This window comes from Macaca thibetana, chromosome 4 (genome assembly GCF_024542745.1).
Source record: "Macaca thibetana thibetana isolate TM-01 chromosome 4, ASM2454274v1, whole genome shotgun sequence".
In the NCBI taxonomy this organism is placed as follows: Eukaryota; Metazoa; Chordata; class Mammalia; order Primates; family Cercopithecidae; genus Macaca; species Macaca thibetana.
Window position 1 is genome coordinate 137336781 of NC_065581.1, and position 22019 is coordinate 137358799.

General features: G+C 36.2%; 1 protein-coding gene across 11 annotated transcripts in view; it reads left to right on the forward strand.

The window, feature by feature from the left end:
* PTPRK (protein tyrosine phosphatase receptor type K) overlaps positions 1–20809 on the forward strand; it is a 566799-nt gene extending 545990 nt beyond the window's left edge. For all 11 annotated transcript variants that reach the window (XM_050788294.1, XM_050788297.1, XM_050788302.1 and 8 more), the window contains 9 exons: positions 3793–3947; positions 6275–6410; positions 6669–6818; positions 8325–8498; positions 12573–12704; positions 12844–12969; positions 15776–15939; positions 16446–16581; positions 19314–20809. In XM_050788294.1, coding sequence (XP_050644251.1) covers positions 3793–3947; positions 6275–6410; positions 6669–6818; positions 8325–8498; positions 12573–12704; positions 12844–12969; positions 15776–15939; positions 16446–16581; positions 19314–19367 — 1227 coding nt within the window. In that variant the 3' untranslated portion in view covers positions 19368–20809. The remainder of the gene's footprint in view (positions 1–3792; positions 3948–6274; positions 6411–6668; positions 6819–8324; positions 8499–12572; positions 12705–12843; positions 12970–15775; positions 15940–16445; positions 16582–19313) is intronic.
* Positions 20810–22019: the final 1210 nt, after the last annotated feature.

Sequence of the window (22019 nt, forward strand, 5' to 3'; positions counted from 1 at the left end):
ATTATTGTAACTATAAAATATGTATGAAAATTTCTTAGATAAATCAAGTAGAATAAAATAAGCAATTGATATGGGAGATTTCACAGAGAACCATTAAGCTTGATTTAATGAATAACTAGATCATATTATCAAAAAGAAAATGTAGAATATACAGTCTCTTAAGTTCATACAAGTCTTATAAAAATCAATGATGATCTTAGTAATAAGGAAAATCTGAATACGTAACAAAAAGTTGAGATATTTCCAAAATCCAAGAGAAAGCAATAACAAACCACTGACCAATGACCCCAGAAATTAGCCTATTAGAAGTTACCAAATCCTCTTCTGAATAATCCTTGAATGATTTCCTCAAAACTACAATTACATTGTAGAGATCAACAATTTTACATCAAAATTTACCTCATTATTCTGTAAGAAAAATTTACACCCATAAGTGATTTCTGTTTTGAAATGTGCTCTGAAATCACGTGAAAAGTTGTAACATTGAAAAATCAGGAAAAGTAGAATAGAACAAAGGAAAAATTAAATATAAAAAAGAAACAAATGAGAAAAAAGAAATAAAAAGCTTGTTTATTGAAAAGATCAATAAAGTTATTAAACCACTATCAATTCTAAATGAGGTACAATGAAAACAAAATACGCAATATTAGGAAACACAGAGGGACATAGCCGTTATACCTGCTATTAGAAAAGCTATAGAAAATATTATGTATAAACCTAAAAATAGGCCGGGCGCGGTGGCTCAAGCCTGTAATCCCAGCACTTTGGGAGGCCGAGACGGGTGGATCATGAGGTCAGGAGATCGAAACCATCCTGGCTAACACGGTGAAACCCCGTCTCTACTAAAAAAATACAAAAAACTAGCCGGGCGTGGTGGCGGGCGCCTGTAGTCCCAGCTGCTTGGGAGGCTGAGGCAGGAGAATGGCGTAAACCCGGAGGCGGAGCTTGCAGTGAGCTGAGATCCGGCCACTGCACTCCAGCCTGGGCGACAGAGCAAGACTCCGTCTCAAAAAAAAAAAAAAAAAAAAAACCTAAAAATATAACTTTTAGTCTAGGACACTGATTTTCTAGCAAACGCTAATTCTCAAAAATTAGATCATGAAGAGTTAGAAGCACAAATAGATGGTAAAAGAAAATAGAATGATTGTTAAACTTTATCATTAAAATTGCACTGTGATTTTAAAGTTAAAGTTCCTTTATCCTTTAAGGAATAGCTAATGTCTATGTCTATGTTTTAAAAGTTAGCATAACGTACTTGGAATCCTAGGCAAGAGAATCATCCGAGCCCGGAAGGCAGAGGTTGCAGTGAGCCAAGATGGCGCCACTGCTCTCCAGCCTGGACAACAGAGGGAGACACTGTCTCCAAAAAAAGAAAAAAAAAAAAAGAAGAAGGTTAGCATAATGGTGATAACAGAATCAGATAACGATAGCATTGCCTGGAGCACTCATTCTCTCTTTCACAATCTCTTTCTTCTCTCTCTTCCCCATGCACACACACATTGCAGACCAGTTTCATTCAAGAACATGAAAACATTCAAAATAAAATATTGAAAATTCGGATCTAGGAGTGAATTAAGAAAATATCACTACATGAGCTATTGTTTTTTCCCTAAGAATGCAAGAAGATTGCAACTGTAGTGGGAAATCTAACAGGATATTTTATTATGTCAGTACATTAAAGGACCAAAACTGTATGACTTTATTAATAGATAAATGCATTTAATTTTATTTTCAAAATATTTATAGTAATACTCTAATTAGGGAAGCTAAGAGACATCCTAAACCATGATAAAGGTGATTCAACAATACCTAGTAGCAGCCATGTTAAGGAATGAAGAACTAAAGACTATTCGTTTATCATAAAAAACTAGTATAAAGATTATATTACTGCTTCTACAATCAAGAATGTTATGTGGATAATCAGTGTCGCTAATATTAAACATTTTTGGAAGTTTTAGCAAATGAAATAAGGCAGCAAAAGGAATAAACTGTGTAACTACTAGAAAAGACAAATTATTTTAAGATGAAAGGATTTATACCAAGAAAACTACAGATAATATTTTTAAATGGGATGTATAAACGTTTATTTAAATGATTAAATCTGCATAAATAGTCATAAGTTATAGCTTATCTTTATATTAGCAATAAGCAGAAATAAGAAAATATTACTAAATAATCTTTAAAAATAAAAAGTGCCAAACTATCTCAGAATATATTTAATAAGAATGATACAGTTCCTGGTTGAATAAAAACACAACCGTGTACTTATGGATACACATAATATGTGAATGAGTGCAGACATGCACCGTGTTCCAGAATATAGGAGTAGTTGATATTAATAACACTGTATGGATATAATGCAATCCTATTTGGAAAATCGTTGGATTTTTTTTTTCTTATTATTTAGAACAAGAAAAGGGGGGGTGGGTTTAACCATATATTTGAAAATCACTCAGAAAAATAAAAAAAAAAAACATTAGGGAAATAGGCGCTGACATATAAAAATGTACTAAAAAGAGCAAATCCTATAAATGTAATAGAAAGATAAAGGGAGCAAGGCCCATCCAGCAACTCTAATAAAAGAATTAATATAGAAGGAGTCAAGTAATACCTAAAATCAGGCCTTGAAACAATTTTTGACCTTCTTCACTAGAGTTGAAAAGTAGCAAAAGGTGATTTTCCATTGGGGTGATTCCATGGTGATGCTTATCATTGTGATTGTTACAATTGTTTGTTCATCCCTGCTTTGTGTAGGGCATTGTGCTAGGAATTGGAATTAAGAAAACCTTTAAGAAATGATCACTAACTTCCAAGGTTTTGGTGATACTGGTCTATATAAGATTGAATCTAAAGATAAACTTTTCCTCAATTTTGTTTATTCCATGTAATGTGTCTACCTTTTCTGATTGAACAAGTGAGACTGAGAGTTTACAGATAGTTCACAATAGAATTTGAATTATATAGATTAAAGTGGGATTTTGTTTCCTTTTGCTACAAATGTGAGTTCTTAAAAATAAATTCTGCAGTATTTAATCTATACCTTCCAAGCTGTGCTACCTCAATCTACAGCCTTCTCCTAACACAAAGGAAGGAGAAAGCTTTGAAATGTGCATTTATGTAGGATTCTCTTAAATCAACCCAATGGGAGAGCAGCACAACAGCAGATGCTTCATTTCTTTCATTTTGTATTTGTGTTACTATAATACTGTGCTGAATTATTTCACAGAGCTAAGAAAAATAGTTTGCCCAAAGAACAGTTTAGCTGCCTGTATATTTTCACAAGCCAATCTAGAGCAGCACTGTCCTGGAAAATCCCTACATGCTATACTTCAAAACCATTTTCAACATGGATAAGCAAGGCATTAAAATCTCTTTGTGAGGTGAGAAGCTGGAAAGTTGCTTTTATACACCACTTGAGAACTCAATGCGTTGGGTCAATAGGGCTGCATTTTAGCTTTCCCATTTCCTTCTTTTCCCCTAATAATTTAATGTGTTGTCATTTCCAGCAGAAACAAGCTGTCAAAGTAAATAAAATTTACCCAGACTTTTAGAACTGAGCAAGACTTCTAATTTTCTTTCTTTGGCAGTTGTCTGACAATAAAGGTAAGCTCCTAGTCCATGTTAGGCCTTCACTTTTTTTTTTTTTTTTTTAATTTTAAGAAAAGGCATAATCTTTGGTAAAGTTTTTATTGTTATCATTGTCAGTTGGGTCTGTACCCACAATTGTGTTTAATGGCTTTATTTTGGCCATTAAAATGGCTTTTGAAAACATTTATTTCCATCTTTGCACAGAGGGGCTACAATGAAATCCGTGAAGTTAAACAGTTCCATTTCACGGGCTGGCCTGACCATGGAGTGCCCTACCATGCTACAGGGCTGCTTTCCTTTATCCGGCGAGTCAAGTTATCCAACCCTCCCAGTGCGGGCCCCATCGTTGTACATTGCAGGTGAGTGGTGGTCCAAATGGTGTTGACTTTATGCAATCAGCTTATTTTAGAGTGTCAAGACAAGGCTTTTGAGCACAAAAGCTAATGTGTGCTTACAAAGTTCCAGCTTGCTTGTATTATAGATAAAGTAAAACAGCAATAAAATAAAAGTTGTCTGTAAGTAGTCTATAAAACAGGAATTTAAGAAATACATACATTCATCCTAATGTGTGTAGTGTTATCCACAATTTAAAGTATAGAAACTCTGCCTTTTAGTGGCAACATCTGTGTTTTTTGTTTTTATCACTTTTGCAAATCCCATATCGTATAGAATGCTAGGTTGAAATAGACATTTCTTGCCAATCTAGAAAATTCCCAATAGAATTCCAGCTTTTAAAACTAAATTTCAGACATACAGAGTTACTAAATGGCCTAAATTTCAAGGATTTGTGCTGCAAAACAGCTATTTAAAAAAAAAAAAATCTAAAGACTTCACATTAGAGGACCTTGAAAACTGCATCAGTGAGATTCAGCAAATATGTGCCAAAAAACACGAACATTATATCCAGACTTTCTTCTGATTAGAAACTTCTCTTAAAACAAGCATTTATAGATACTAAAAGCAAATTACATGGCCTCATTTTGAGGTGTGACCAGAAAAATAAGTACTGAATCTGAAAAGCGTTTCCTAAATGATGCTGCATACCATTCTCAAATGCTCTTCCCTCCAAGCTACATAATAGGTTGTACCTAATTATTTTTTGCTATCTGAAAATCCAACCTAGTCAGGGTTTAAATAACCGTGTGTAAAAGAGGGGAAAAAAAGCGAGAATGAAGTAAAGGTAAAACATCCCATAGGATCAGATACTATGTACCCTGAAAACAAAAAAATAATCTTCCTTTCAATCCTCCTCATGAAATCTGATGTACTCTTAAATTACATTCCTGTCTCTAACTCTGGGAACAGTGATTGAGAAGATGGTAGGGGACAAAAATAAATAGAGATAGCCACAATATCTTTTGCTTAAATTTCTAAAAGAACAGTGAGTTTAAGAGAAGTGACCAAATCTGGATAACAATGAAATAATGTTACTAGCCTATCTAAGCACTTAGAAAATGAGATAAATGGGTTTTCTATTTAAGGATTTCTTGATTTATCAGAGAGGTTTACTTTCTTATGAATTGCTTGCTTCAGAAGTGCTCTAAGAGTCTCAGATACTCTCTTGAAACAGAAGTGTCATTTTCCACTTACACTGAAGTATCTCTGGACTACAAAGTGAATTCCCCACTCCCTCAAAAAAATCTTTATTTTGTTTTCTCCATTGACTTCTATATATAAAATTGGAGAAACATTCCCCAGGGGCAAAATAATCAAACTATATTATGATTAAAGGATACAAAATACAGTAAGATAGAGGAATACATTTTAGTGTTCTATACCACTGTAGGATAAGTCCGGTAAATGATAATGTTTAGTTGGAGAGAGCTAGAAGGAGGATACTGAATGTTCACAACACAAATGATACATGTTTGAGAGGATTCATATACCCATCACCCTTTTCTGATCACTATACATTATATGTATTGAAATATCACTATGTACCGAAGAATATGTACATTATTATTTGCCAATTCAAGAATAAAATATAATTTTAAAAAATACCTTAGAATTAAGTATAGTAAGATAGTGGCTAGCCTTGTGACTTGCTGGGAATCATATTCTACACTTAATAATTCATTTTCCTTTCTCTTCAGATCATGATTCAAATCGTCTTTACACTGTTACTCTCCTCTCTTTATGTAACCATCATTCTCTTGCCCATCCCCACCATTTGCATTTCCTGTGAATCATGGCTCCTCAGATTTCCCATTTAAAGGTTTGGGAATTAATTTTCTTTTGCCTTGGTATTTACAAGAGGCGAACACAGTGAGTGAGCCAACATTCTCACATTGTTGCCAGAGGACACACAGCTAGATGAATCTAAAAATATTCAATCTGGAGTTAAATTCTGAAGCATGAATCTGCCACTTGATCAATTCTATGAACTTGAAATTATGTGTATTAAATTTACATAAAATGAAAATTGTGAGAGAGGTATGGAATTTAAATAACGTTATTTTCAATTTGAAAATAATTTCGAACTTTTGTTCCAATCTTTAGTTTATACCAAAGCAGATACTCTGCATGAAGTTATTTGTACATTCACAAGCTTTTACCCAGCATGGACAAGTGCTATGCCTTGCGCTTTGTTAAATCAATTTGATTCTACCTATCTGACAGTGGAAAAGGTCCTTCTTTAAGGTTATGAAGACTGACATGCATCTTGCAATTTGTTCATTTGTTTCAGCGCTGGTGCTGGACGAACTGGCTGCTACATTGTGATTGACATCATGCTGGACATGGCTGAAAGAGAGGGTGTTGTTGATATCTACAATTGTGTCAAAGCCTTAAGATCTCGACGTATTAATATGGTCCAGACAGAGGTATGTAGCTTTACCTGTATGGACTTTTTTTTTTTCTTTTTTTGCAAACAAAGAGTAGATGTCTCTCCTATGTACTCTACTCAACCGAAAGAGTAGATGTTTTTCATATGTAATCAATATTAGCTCAGTCATATAGAAAAATATTGGTGTTTTAATTCATATTTCCATATAGAGAAAATTTTCTGCATTCCCTAACTTCGATGACAGAGAAGTGATACTAAAACTAGTACAAAATTTTCTTTTTCATTCTTTTGGTAGGAACAGTACATTTTTATTCATGATGCCATTTTAGAAGCCTGCTTATGTGGAGAAACTGCCATACCTGTCTGTGAATTTAAAGCTGCATATTTTGATATGATTAGAATAGACTCCCAGACTAACTCTTCACATCTCAAGGATGAATTTCAGGTATTAACTGTTTCTAAAACCTCTTTTATGACTTACTACAATTTGTTCTGGGCACTAGGAATCATTTTAAAGAAGGTCTTTCAAGTCCCTTTGATCCTGTTTTAAATACAATGCATATCTCTTTCAATATATATAGTATATAGTCATTGTTCTATTAATGAATTTGTATCTACTATATCCAAAGTGACAAATAAGTTCAGACTTAGGGAAGAGCAAAGGGGAAAGGTATCATAAAAGTCAAAATTAGGGCAGGCAACGTGGCTCACGCCTGTAATCTCAGCACTTTGGGAGGCCGAGGCGGGTGGATCAGGAGGTCAGGAGATCGAGACCATCCTGGCTAACACAGTGAAACCCCATCTCTACTAAAAATACAAAAAAAAGTAGCCGGGCCTGGTGGCGGGTGCCTGTAGTCCCAGCTACTCGGGAGGCTGAGGCAGGAGAATGGCATGAACCCAGGAGGCAGAGCTTGCAGTGAGCCGAGATCACATCACTGCACTCCAGCATCAGTGACAGAGCGAGACTCTGTCTCAAAAGAAAAAAAAAAAAATCAAAATTAGCGGTGATTTGTGTGTATTTATAGCCTTTTTTCATGCAGCCATACAGATTTTGACCTGGTCACTCACAGTGTGATGAGATCAAGCGCATTAATTACTACTGAGTCTGGGTTCAGTGGCGGCTCACACCTATAATACCAGCACTTTGGGAAGCCAAGGCAGGCGGATCTTGAGGTCAGCAGTTCAAGACCAGCCTGGCCAACATGGCAAAACCTCATCTCTACAAAGAGTACAAAAAATAGCTGGGCATAGTGGTGCATGCCTGTAGTCCCAGCTACTCAGGAGGTTGAGATGGGAAGATTGCTTGACTCTGGAAGATTACTTCACCCTGGAAGGCTGTGGTGAGCTAAGATATCACCACTGCACTCCAACCTGGGCAATAGAGCAAGACCCTGTCTCAATAATAATAATAATAATAATAAATAATGAAGTTTGTAGTAAATACTATTTCAAAACAGCCCTAAATGTTTTCACTGCCCTTAAAACATCTCTGAAGGTGGGTGAAAATAAATTCAAGAGCAGAGACCAAATTATTTGATTGTTGGTCCAGTGCTCTTTCCAACATACCATAGCTTATCTTCAAATATGGCAAGCCCAGATGTTACTACAAATTATACCGTTTCCCACTGTGATGAAGGGTCATCATCATCATGGACTTCCCGATTGTATTTTCTTTGGTTAAGGCAATGTATTTTGAAGGTAGCAGTGTTGTTTAGCGTCCCTTTTCCTTTTAAGAAGAGGAGCACAGAACAATGTGTGTCTTGTTTCTTTGTCACTTCTCAGGCTTCATTAGCTTTAACTACAAAGTCTATCAGCCTGTCATAGTAGCAAATGCCATTGCCTTGCACAAATCCTTAACTTTCTACTTGGCCTTCTAAAAGCCTGATGGATCTGTGTTACACTGCTAAATGGGTCACACTATCTTTTAACCTGGGTTCTCTTTTCTTTTTAGACTCTGAATTCAGTCACCCCTCGACTACAAGCTGAAGACTGCAGTATAGCGTGCCTGCCAAGGAACCATGACAAGAATCGTTTCATGGACATGCTGCCACCTGACAGATGTCTGCCTTTTTTAATTACAATTGATGGGGAGAGCAGTAACTACATCAATGCTGCTCTTATGGACGTAAGAGACTGCCCTCTTTGTTAGTGTAGAGTGCTGTGTGAAAAGCTACATAATGCAACTGAACACTGGCTAGTTTTCTTTTCGAGGAAATTAAAATAACCTAAAAAGGAGAAGTGGAAACTTTTATTGAAATATATTTTTTTGGAAAATGATTTTAGATTTTCCCTATAGGGATTCTTAAGAACTGTCATTTTTATAGCCTTATTGTAGATTTGGAGCTTAATTGTCAGTTATTATATTCATATAGTAAATACTGCAGATTATAAATGTCATCTTAATTATTTTCAGAAAAGAAAATCATGCCTTATCTATTTTGAATATAATTAGAAATGAATGTTTTAAATCACAGCATGCCAAATCGTACAAAAATTGTGTTAATTTGGGAAATTTTTATTTCTGACATTTAATGTTTCAGTAATTTACAATTAATTTGTTGGCCATTAATCAATAAAGACTATTATAAGTAACTAGAGAAGAGATGGATGGTATTAGGTTAACACATCCATCATAATGAAAGAACGATCTTGCCCCATTCAAAATCTTAAACTGCAGAGTGTTGTAGCCCATAGACAAAACAATATGGAAAGAAAGTTTTTTGTTTTAGTTTTTTATGTTGTTGTTGTTGTTGAGACAGTCTAACTCTGTCACCCAGGCTGGAGTACAGTGGCATGATCTCAGCTCACTGCAACCTCCGCCTCCCAGGTTCAAGCAATTCTCCCGCCTCAGACTCTCGAGTAACTTGGACCACAGGAGCGTGCCACCACACCTGGCTAATTTTTTTTGTTTGTTGTTGTTTTTGAGACAGAGTTTCACTCTTGTTGCCCAGGTTAGAGTGCAATGGCACGATCACTGCTCACTGCAACCTCCGCTTCCCATGTTCAAGCTATTCTCCTGCCTTTCCCTCCTAAGTAGTTGGGACTACAGGCATGTACCACCACACCTGGCTAATTTTTTGCATATGGTAGAGACGGGGTTTCACCATGTTGGTGCAACTGGTCTTGAACTCCTGACCTCAGGTAATCCACCTGCCTCGGCCTCCCGAAGTGTTGGGATTACAGGCGTAAGCCACCGCACCCGGCCTTTTTTGTATTTTTAGTAGAGAGGAGGTTTCATCATATTGTCTAGGCTGCTCTCGAACTCCTGACCTCATGATCCGCCCACCTCGGCCTCTCAAGGAAAGAAAGTTTTAAATTATGACTTTGGCCACTTTACTTTGATTACCTTAGAAAGAAGCAAGAAAGCTATCAAGGTTTAGAATCTTTTTAAACAGTTTACTGCCTTCATTTCTAGCTTTTGCCCTTTCTCCTATGAAACAATAGCAAGGAGAAATTAGAAGCCACGGTTCATTTCTTTCTGACTATAATCAGGCTTTCTGAGTTGTTGTTCCTATTAAGCCCAAATTCTATTTCTCTGAGCAGTCTTCACCAGTTACTTTCCTCTTTTTGGTGCCACAAAGTGGAATAGTCTAAAGGCAGGCTCTCATCCTTGTTGTGATTGCTCTTGCCTGTGAAAAGCTGTCATCCTTGCTGTGATCAGAGTCTTGCCTGGCCATTAATCACACCCACTGAAATCACATTAAATCCTAATTATACCTTTTATTTTTATATTAGGTGTCTGGAAAGGCAAATATACTAAATACAGAGATGGCATACAATACTTTTTCACTTCTGCATCTAAATATGGAATGAAAAAAAGGATGTCTGAACAAGAAAAGGAGAAAATAATAATATTTAGAAAAGCATTGATGCCTTTGAATTTTTTGCCATTGTCATCTTTATCAAATTTTTCTCAATTTCCAGATTGTCTCCTTTTCTTTGTTTTTGTTCTTTTTGAGACAAGGTCTCACTCTGTAGCACAGGCTGGAGTGTCGTGCATGATCACAGCTGTCTGCAGCCTCAATCTCCTGGGCTCAAGTGATCCTCTCTCCTCAGCCTACCAAGTAGCTAGAACTATAGGTGCATGCCACCATGCCCAGCTAATTTTTATTTTTTATTTTTTGTAAAGATGGGTCTTGCTTTCTTGTCCAAGCTTGTCTTCTTTTCTGTATGAAGGTTGAACCTTGTAATCCACCTGCTCTTACTGTCTGGTTAATCCCCTGTGATTCAAAAAAGACATTTCATAATTAAAGATGTTCTAGGGATTTAGTGGTGCAAATGAACCTTCAGAGAAGCCCAGCTGTACCTTCGGAGAAGTAAAGCTGGTTTGATTTACAAGAATAGGGTTTATTGTTCAACACTTCCTCTTTCTCCCTACCCTTTATTCCCATCATTAGTGTGATACCTTTTTGCCAGGCCTATGAGGGATTAGGAGGTAAGGCCAAGGATTCTGTAATTTCAAAGCCTTACATATGTTCCTGCATTTAGAGAGAAAAAGAAAAGGAAATTTTCAGTCGTATTCTCTCTTGTCAGCTCCTCCTCATGCATGTCCCCTCCCCAGTGGCTCAAAAAATGAGTAGATAGCCATCAGTCTGCTTTGACTTACCTTTCCGTGGAGCAGACATTTGATTGGAAAGAGAGCTTACTTTTTCTTAACTTTTCTCATTGTATTAGTTCATTCTCACACTGCTAATAAAAGCATACTTGAGACTGGGTAATTTATAAAGGAAACAGGTTTCATTGACTCACAGTTCCACAGGGCTGGGGAGACCTCAGGAACCCTGCAAGTACGGCAGAACGGGAAGCAAACCCGTCCTTCTTCTCGTGGTGGCAGGAAGGGGAAGAAGTGCCAAGCAAAGGGGGAAGCCCCTTACAAAACCATCAGATCTCATGAGAACTCATTCACTATCTGGAGAATAGCATAGGGGAAACTGCCCCCCATGATTCAATTATCTCCACCTGTTCCTGCCCTTGACACGTGGGGTTTATTACAATTCTAGGTGAGATTTGGATGGGGACACAGAGCCAAAAAATATCATTCATGAACCTTCATACCTTTCTTAGGAGACCCTCATCCCAGCTGCATGTGTAACTTCATAAGGTTTTAAGGTCATTTGGAAGTAGCCAGGTAAATTATTATTGTCATCTACTCAGATTTATCCTGCAGTCTTCAGCCAGTGCTGAATGCCATGGTTAGCAGCATTTCCCAAATGGTGGTAGCATCAGTGAAGTCCAAGAACCAGTTCCTGTTCTGATGTTAAGATTCTTGAAGGACTTAAATAGTAATGTGATACAAATGAGCTATAAGATCATTGAAATTTTTTGTCAGCATTAGGGAACTCTATAAGCTACTAATTATTACTATTATTATTGCATAATTAGTTTAATTCAAATAATTAGTTTAATCAAATGACATTGTCCAGGTCAGATAAATATTGTTTTTACTACTTCTCCCTTTGGAAACAGATAATATATTGTGTTCTAATCAAGGAGCACTTGGTAAACAAGGAGCTATCTCCCTGCTTATGTGGGGACAGTAAGTGTATTGTTGTTACTCTTTGGTGCTTCAGTATCTTAAATGGTTGAAACTGTCATTATGACCTTTGATATATGTTAGAAATGCCCAGGAAGCTGTGGAAGGTGGATTGCCTGCGAGATGTGCAGAATATCCTGGTAGTGTCCACATAATGTAAAAGCACAAGTGTTTGAGCTATTTTTCTTATTTGGAGTGATTTTACTTGCACGCACACATACTATCCACATACCCAGATGATTGATAGACATACCAGGGGTTTTGTTCTTACTTTGCCTTCAGCCTCTCAAAGACTGATTGCGTTTAGAAAATTGAAATAGCCCAACAGGTACCTTACAGAGGATGTTAACCTCAGAAGCTCTTTAGTTTCTTCTTTTGTGTTTATCTTGTATTTACATCTTTCAGTAAAGCAAAAATTCAGGTATTGACTTGAATTGCTTTGGAGGCATTGAAGTCTTCCACCAAATTGATTCATTACTGTACTAGTTCAGTTCATTCCAGTGGTCTGAATCTCTTTATTCATGGCTGAAGCATCACTCTGGCTCCCTCTGCATGTGAAGCTATTACATCATACTGGTCCTACATTGAAGTGTATTGTATCTGTTTGTACAACTGATCATACATTTTAAGTTCTTATGTTTCTCTGTCTACCTTGTTTCTTCACAGAGCTACAGGCAACCAGCTGCTTTCATCGTCACACAATACCCTCTGCCAAACACTGTGAAAGACTTCTGGAGATTAGTGTATGATTATGGCTGTACCTCCATTGTGATGTTAAACGAAGTCGACTTGTCCCAGGTTAATGGCTATGGGTTGCCTTTGTGTACTTACATACAACTTAATAGAGTAGTAATGAAATGCTAAAATCTGCTTTATACTATCCTAATTAGAAAAAATAATGCTTTTTTTTTTTTCTTTCAAAACATTCATCATTCAGGGCTGCCCTCAGTACTGGCCAGAGGAAGGGATGCTACGATATGGCCCCATCCAAGTGGAATGCATGTCTTGTTCAATGGATTGTGATGTGATCAACCGGATTTTTAGGATATGCAATCTAACAAGAGTGAGTCACAATTGGATCCTTTGAGCTGATCTAGAATAGGTCAATCATAACCAAGATGTGGTATAATTTTATTCAGACAACAGGGAGACTAGAATTGATAAGCACTATATCTTCCACCTCAAAGCTAGTAACCATCTTATGCCTTAGTACTCGAATAAAAACATAAGAAAGCAGAAATGCTGGAAGCTAGGTTTGTTGGTCAGTCACTAGAGTAACATATTCCCTCTGGAAATACAGATGCACTAGCTCAGTCAAGTTGGATAGCCTAGGCCTGGCCTCTGAGTGTATGTAGACTTATCTTAAGGATGACTGCATGTTTTATTAGTATTGACATCCAGCCCAGAAATGGCATGTGATAAAAAAAAATGAGAACATTGCAAAAACAATAATGACAGAGAAGATGTACTGCAGGAGGAAAGAGACATGTTGGATCAACCATTATAGAAGGGTTCCATGTCACTGTTCCAAGTTCATTATTGATTCTCCTACCTGCAGTTTCATCTCCCTAAATGTCCCAACCTCTGGCTCTACGCAGATCTAAAGGTAGAATCAGTGCTGCTACTGCCATGCCTTTTCCCAGCAGCAAAGTAGTAACTGTATCGTCTTTCCCTCACTCCTCATCTGCTTTCCACTACATGACAAATTAAATCTGGGTGGGGAGGATCTTCAAAAAAAAAAAGTGCTAATAAAGGCTGGGTGCTGTGACTCACGCCTGTAATGCCAGCACTTTGGGAGGTCAAGGCGAGCAGATCACAAGGTCAGGAGTTCAAAACCAGCCAGGCCAATGTGGTGAAACCCCGTCTCTACTAAAAATACAAAAATTAGCTGGGCGTGATGGTGCATGCCTGTAGTCCCAGCTACTCTGGAGGTTGGGGCAGCAGAATCATTTGAACCCAGGAGGCAGAGGTTGCAGTGAGCCGAGATCATGCCACTGCACTCCAGCCTGGCGACAGAGCAAGACTTCATCTCAAAAAAAAAAAAAAAAAAAAAAAAAGAATTGGAAAAGAAAATATTAGTAACTTTCATGGAATTAAGCTCTTTTTAGAGAGAAAGATTACTCTGTTTTTTAAAGCACCAGCTCTGTGGGTGTGTATTATTTTAAGTGTGTGATTAGGATTGTCATGTTTCAGTGTCTCTCATATCAAAATGACTACGTGTGTGTCTGGTTAATAAGTCTATATGTGTATAACTGTGAGCAGGGAATGGAATCATATCGACTCCTATTGCTCATTTCAGTGGAGGAAAAAAGGGTAACTTCAATCATTTCATAATATTCATGCATATCTTAGATGTTAATGTAAATGGAATCTCATTATGTCTGCACATCTGTTACATTATGGTTCTAGTAATATTTTACTTGAAAGAAACAGAACTGCTGAAGACAGTAAGGCTTGTCTGTTAATTGAGCAGTTTATGTGAAAAATATTCTAGGAACAGGAACTGAAATGTTATATTTTTGTCAGCATATTTATTTATTTGTTTGCTTACTTCTTGAACTGCCTCTGTATTTGGTATTCTGGTCCTTATTAGTACATGATTTTTTTTTCTGTTCTCACTGTCAGCATTTAGTATATTTAATATATTTCACTGCATCAAATATTTAATATGTACCAACAAGAAGTTTGTAGAGTACCAAGTAGGGCTTGTCAGCTACCAAAAGATGCATGGGCCCTTGCCAATCTGATATGATTCACGCATATATTACTTGTTCTTCCCGATATTTTTATTTCAAGGTTTAAGGTTTTGATTCATTCTTTCAACAATATTACTTTTGGGGAAGTATTATGCAAAGTTCTACTGATACAGAGTGTAGGAAAAAAAGATGTCCGTGTACTTAAGGAATCTTTATTTTTTTCAGGAAGAAAAGCATTACATGAAAATTGTATAATCCTTTTTGTATAAAAGTGATGCATTTTACAGCGAAAGAGTAAAGAATATAGAGTGTTTAACTGAGCGATCTGACATAACTGTGTGATCAGAGATGACCTCTTTGAAAGAGTATTTAAGCCAAAATTTAATGAATCAATAGAAATTACTTGGGGGTTGAAGTAACCCACCATCCTGGTTTGTCCAGGGCAGGAGCTTTCCCAAGACACACAGGCTTCAGTGCTAAGACCACAGAAATCCCAGGCCAACCTGGGACAAGTTGGTCATTCTATTTGGGATTGAGAGGAGCAAGCAAGAAAGAAGTATTCAAGGCAAAGGGTACAGTAAATGCAAAGTCCCCAAGGCAAGAAGTGACTTGATAAATGGATTAAAAGAAGACCAACAGAAAATTGAAGAAGGGGGTGGAGCCAGATCACATCAGTTGTTTTAAGACATGACAACAATTTGGATTTTATGCTAAGATCATTTGAAAGTCATTAAAGCAGGATATGACAAGATTGTATTTGCAGTTCAAAATAATCATGATGCCTATAGTAAGAACGGACTGGAAGGAGATCAAAGTTTATTCAGGGAGCTCAACTAGGAGGTAATTATCCGGGCCTGTGACTGGTAGTGTATTGATGTCAGTGGTGATAAAGAGAAAGCAATGAATCTGAAAGTTATTTAGGAAATGTTATCATAGTAATGAATTACTGGATACATAGTGTGAGGGAGCAACAGGTATAGAGGATGATTGCCATGTTTCCTGCTATTATCACTTATAATGTTTTTGTAGTAACATGTACAAATTGAGGATTTATATCAGCTAGACTCAATCCAGTGTAGATGCTATTTGTATTGTAAATTGTATGCACCTTTTACTTTTTTGTAAAAATTGTAGTCCCAGCTTATTTACATAAAAACACTTTTCCCTCTACAGCCACAGGAAGGTTATCTGATGGTGCAACAGTTTCAGTACCTAGGATGGGCTTCTCATCGAGAAGTGCCTGGATCCAAAAGGTCATTCTTGAAACTGATACTGCAGGTGGAAAAGTGGCAGGAGGAATGCGAGGAAGGGGAAGGCCGGACGATTATCCACTGCCTGTGAGTAGGGCAGTGCAGCCCGTCATTCATAGGGCCTTGGTGCTTATTTTCTCATTTTCAATATTGAAGACTATCCGACTTGCATCTTATGGACCTCCCATAGATGTTATTTTTAAACAGTCTTCCTGTCTCATGAGTCTATAATTAACTACTAAGTTTATTTTGTATATTTTCTAAATATTGATTATTATGTAGTTATATTATTTAAACTCTTTGGAACACCACTCTTAACAACTTCAGATTTACACAGTTTACAAATATATCAGAATCTCAAAGTCTAGAATGCAGCAATCTATGTCTATAGCATATTCCTAAGTATAAGTTACTGATCTAATTTCATCCTCAAGTTTCCTCCTCTCTGCCTTGTACACATATAAAGCAAAATTAAGACACAAATGGAAAACAATTAAAACTACAATGTCTTATTTTCTCAAACATATATGATAGTGTGACCTGTGGTCACTTGGTGCTGCTATCTAAAATGCTTGTGCTTTCTTTGCTTTCAGAAATGGTGGCGGGCGAAGTGGCATGTTCTGTGCGATAGGCATCGTTGTTGAAATGGTGAAACGGCAAAACGTTGTCGATGTTTTCCATGCGGTAAAGACGCTAAGGAACAGCAAGCCAAACATGGTGGAAGCCCCGGTGAGTCACAGTATCTTAGACTTGGAAGGCATCTTAGAGATTAGTTAGTCATATACCTACTTATTGATTTGACTTCATACACACATAGGGAATCAGATGTGAAAATGAGACGTTGTGGGGACTTTCCTGCCTAATTAATAGATTGCTGAGCACCCCCCTCTACCCACAGACACTTAATCACATATCACATAAGTGAAACTATTTTCATTTCGTTTGGAAATTTGTAGGATTTTTTTTTTCTGTTACAGCCAAAAAATATTTGCTGCAGTAAACTTTGGTAAATGGTCCTGTAAGAATAAATCCTGTATTAAGGCTGTATGTCTAAGGGATATAGGTTTCATAAGTACCTTAGACAGCCAGTATTTTTAAAGGGCAACTGAAATTTAGTTGTGTCAATATCTATAATTATTCATTTTCTGATCAAATTATAAATGGTTAAACTATCATTATTAAGTTTTCAGCTTTTACCAACTGTAGAGGGCAGTTCATATCATGCTACTTGAGCTTGTCAAGGCTCATGAAGTCGGAACATAGCTTACAAAATAAGAGCTGATAGGGGTGTGTGTGTGTGACAGTTCATCTAGGTGAAGCTGTATGCAGAGTAAGAAAGAAAGCTACACTTATCTAGCACATTTTACTTCTAACGAGAGGTATCTGTGGGTTACACGTATGTATGTGCATGATGGGATCAGGTTGGGAGCAGCTGTGTAGTGTATGCTCACAGAGAAGTAAACCAGAAAAACCAAGGCATCATTGTTGCTTGCCCTACATTTATCAAGATGATCAGATAACTAGAATGAGCAATTCAATAAACCTTTAAAGTATTTCACCACTTCCTGCTCGTGGATTGCTCACACAAGAGTTGTGTTACTTCCTGAGACAAAATCTGAAGGCTTAGGTTTATACTGTTTCACTTTTGCAAGAGGTACTAGACTTCCACCCTTTCTACAGGTGCCCTCAAACTCCTTCTGTACACCGCCTCATTTCCCTGGGTTGTTGCAGCTGTCTACACAAGATTACATTGATTTCGATTGGGGTGCTGGCTGTGGAGATGAGAAAGGGGGATGAATCGGAGAGATTTTTGAGGGGGAACTCTCAGATTGTCTTAGCAACTGAATGAATAGTGGTTGTGTCTTTAAACTCTTTGCAGTTTGAAGATTTCTTGATGTAAACTGCCTCCATTTTTCAGATCAAGTCTTAAAGTCATCAGTGGGATCACTTCTGACTTCAGAATTCAACTTTTACCTTCAAATTTAACTGACTTCCCACCCTTTTTTAATAAAAATAAAAAAATCTATGGTTAAACTCTGCCATTCTGGAACCTTCCAAAAAGTTACTGTTTTCCTTTACATTTGTGTCTCATGAATCCTGAACACTCGCCCTCTGATTTGTGTTTAATCAGTGTTGATGATTAGTTTAGTGGGCTATGGAGCTGAGCTGACAAGTTTGGTGAGGAGATTGAGAGTGTAGGCAAAATTGCTGGAAACTGCTCAAAGAGACATAACTATTTCTAGGCACATTTTGGTTCCTTGAATGCACTCGCCACAGTGGTAGGTGAATTTGAATCATACCTACTTGGTAAATAGTGTTGGAATGATAAAGACCTCTTAAGGAAAGTTTTATTACCCTAGTTTATTGCTGGAGACACCTGGAACTTCTCTTCCAAAATAATATGCCTTTTAGACTGTTATCCAGCCCGAATTTTTTCCCACTTGAATGAACTGAGTTGGGAATTTTTAAATGAATTGCATATTATAAGTAATAGTTTATTATATAGTCTCTGAATTTTTCTAAATTCTTATTATGGAGCAAGTCCATAGATGGGCTTAGAGGAAAGGCTGTTTTAACTCAAAAATGTTATTGCCAATATGTTGTCTTAAACATATAAAGGCAGCAGAAATAAATGTTCAGGTATAAGTAGGCTCAAAATTTAAGGACCACTAACCATTCTTGAAAAATTTGCTTAAATACTCTGATGGACAAAAACAGTGTCAAAAATTAAGAATTTGAAATTGCATAAATGGCTGTTTAAAATGGCTGACTTTTTTTTTCTCAAGGAAATCATCGGAAATACATGGAGAAAAACATTTGCAGTTGATCACTATAGCATTATAAAATAGAGAAAATAAGAAAAGCAACTTAATAGTCAAACAATACATATGTTTGATTTTTATGTGGTATTAAAAGATGTTAAATAACGTGGAAAAAGAATTGCAACAGTGTTAAATTTTAAAAGTTACATTTAAAATTATATTTTGAAGTATACATAGTTATATTTATTCTAAGATAATTATTTCAACCATGCACAAAAAGAACTGAGGCAAACTAAGGTGGTATTTTAACAATTTCTTCTGATGATAGAATTATAGCTCTTTTTCTCATTCTTTATATTTGTTCAGAATTTGTATATTCTTTAGATTTGTACAGAATTGTTCTGTAATGATCAAGTATTACTATTATAATCAGATAAAAAATTTTAGACATTTAAAAAATTGATGGAAAATATGAGTCTAAGATAAAATGTCTTTTTAATATAAATTTCCTTTTTCTTAAATGGATCATTAGACTCAAGTATAAAATATGTATGCCTAGATATTAATCTCATATATAGAAAAAATAAATTGTAATCCTTGAGTTATCTAAATTGGTTGTCAAGTTTCATTTGGTAACTGTTATTTAATGTTAATCTCTTTCTTAACTGTTCTCACTATTTGTGTTTTGACATCTTTCAGGAGCAATACCGTTTCTGCTATGATGTAGCTTTGGAGTACCTGGAATCATCTTAGTTGGGTGAGACTCTTTAACGTGCATCTATGAAGAAACCTGTTCATCTATTGAGCCAGCAACTGTTGTACCTGTTACACTTGTGCAGAAAGATTTTAATGTGGGGGGTGGGAGACTTTTACATTTGAGAGGTAAAAGTATTTTTCTTATGAAGTTGTGTATCTTAATAAAAAGGACTGAATTAGTTTTTATTACGATATTAAAGCATCAACATTTCATGCCACATAAATTATATTTAATAAGAACCAGATTGAAATGAGAACTTATTGGTGTTTGTACAGTGAACATGCCACCTTTTTTCTCATGGTTTCAGTAGAACAGCTACCATATGTTGCATGAGTTCATACTTTCTACGTGGCATTTTTCTCCCTTTCTAAAATGAAAGCTGATGAATCTCAAAAGGAAGAAGAAAAGAAAAGCTGTGCAAATTCATAGTAAAGTTCATTTTTTATATGTTTCCAGTGTAGCAGATCTCTATATAAATATATAAATATATATAACTGGCTTATTTTCTTTTAATGTGCAATGATGGCTGGATCATTTAAAGTTCTTTTTAGAAAATAACATAAGCCAAAGACTCAAGTGTAAATATGTCTATATGGAGAAAGCACATTATATTTATTGGTTACTTACATTCCTTTTTTGATGGCTAAAATACTACCACCACACAATCATCTTTTTTTTCCTGGAGAAAGCTTTTTCTTTAGCTAAAATCAATTGTAAACGATTTTTCTAGATTATTTTTTGTATGTTTTAGTGTAAGTAGAGGATAAACTTTTTATTCATAAACCAGGAAGCAATGTTCTTTATAGTGATTCTCTTGTGTACATGCTTGTGAATTAAATTTGTGTAAAATCCCTTGGCAATTGGGTCTTTTAATATAGGACCAAATTAAAACATTTTACTGAAAATGTATAGTTTTTCACAATTTCATTAGGTAAATAATGGTTTGGTGATCATACATGAGAAATGTACACATTAAAAGGCCTTGCTGACAACTTACACAATGTTGAACACCGCCTTTAAGCATCGTTTAAATTTTAAAGGAATTGATTTTTTCAGCCTGTGGCCCAGCACTGGTCAGGAAAACAAGATGGCAACATATATGCTTTCAGGGTCAAATTTTAGCAAACTGTAAACTGTTAGGGTGATAAAATGTTTCTCCTGATGTTTACATGCACAAGCTTTGGATTCTGACTATAAAAAGTGTGAACAAATCAATGCCAGATTCCTGTTTTGCGCATTGTCATGGGATTCTTAAGTGAACATTTCTAAATGTGGTCTTGTTCACATGCTCCATGTAGCTGTAACTTCACGTCATCAGCTTGCAGTTTGTAATTGACTAAAGCATTCCAGTGTCCTCTTTCTAGATTGCCAGCTCATGACATGGTGCTTATAAAGATTTAATTAAAGTAAGAATGAAATAAAGTTTTTATAATTATAACAGTTATTGTTTGCACATCATTTTTTCCTCTTAATGTTCATGCATTCACTACTAAATGAGTAGCTTATTCCTACACTCGTTGATACGAATAGGCCACAAAAACTCTACTCAAAGTAAAACTAATTTGCAACCTCTAGTTTCTTTTATTTTTATTTTCTTAATTGAATGCCAAAATGTCCAGTAGCTGGAGGTAGAAAAGGCAGGGAGATTGACATCATTTTTTGTTTGTTTGTTTCTATATTTATCCATGTATGTAACACACATTTTCCATTTATGTATGTCACTATCCATTTATGTAATACACATCTTACTTTTTTCTTACAACCAACTTGACAAATGGTACTTATCATCCCTATTTTACAGATGATGAAATGGAAGCTAATGAGAAGGTACATGATTTGTCAACAGATTCATTCTTACTTAACAGCTATGTCTTTACTGCTAAACACATTGTTTCCCAACTGTCACAAAGATAGACAAAAAAAAGAAAATGTGTGACTTTTAAAACAATTCAGGTAAAGCAACCTTTTCCTAGGAAAGATGATTTTCATTTAAACATGGAGACATTGAACAAAAAAATCCACAAACTCGCCCAAGATTTTTTTTTTTTTTTTACCCAGTAATGTTTATTATGTTATCCTATAGAAGATTCTGTTTCACTATGTGACCCTGACTTCATTTCTACTCGTGATTGCACCACACACCAGCAGAATTATCATGAGCACAACTGTCCACAAAGCTCAGAGGTCTATGCAGCCTCTGAAATTCAAAGAACAAGAGTTCTCTTTCTTTGTAACAGGAAATTGAAATATCATGCTTGCTATTGTTTGGGCACTACAGAAGCCACTTTATCAGGAGACAGTGGGAGAGGGGTTGCCTGTTGATCTCAAAACTCATATTCAAAAGTTCATATCTGATACCCTTAAGGGGCTCTGTAAGTAGTCTTGCGCATGACTATGTTCTCCAACACCCCTAGCTGTGTCCCTCTGGGCAGATGTCCTGGTGCTGGCTGGGGATGGGGTCCCCTTCCACTGGCAGAGCTCTACATGCTTTTCATAGTTTAGGGCTTCCTAGTCCTAATTTAGTTATTCCTTAAATGACTGTCATGTCATTGAATTTTACAGACCCCCATCTATAATTATTACTAAGGAAATGTTGGAAGTGTTTGGGCCAGAGACACACACACCAGCAACTGGGAATTTTTGAGTTT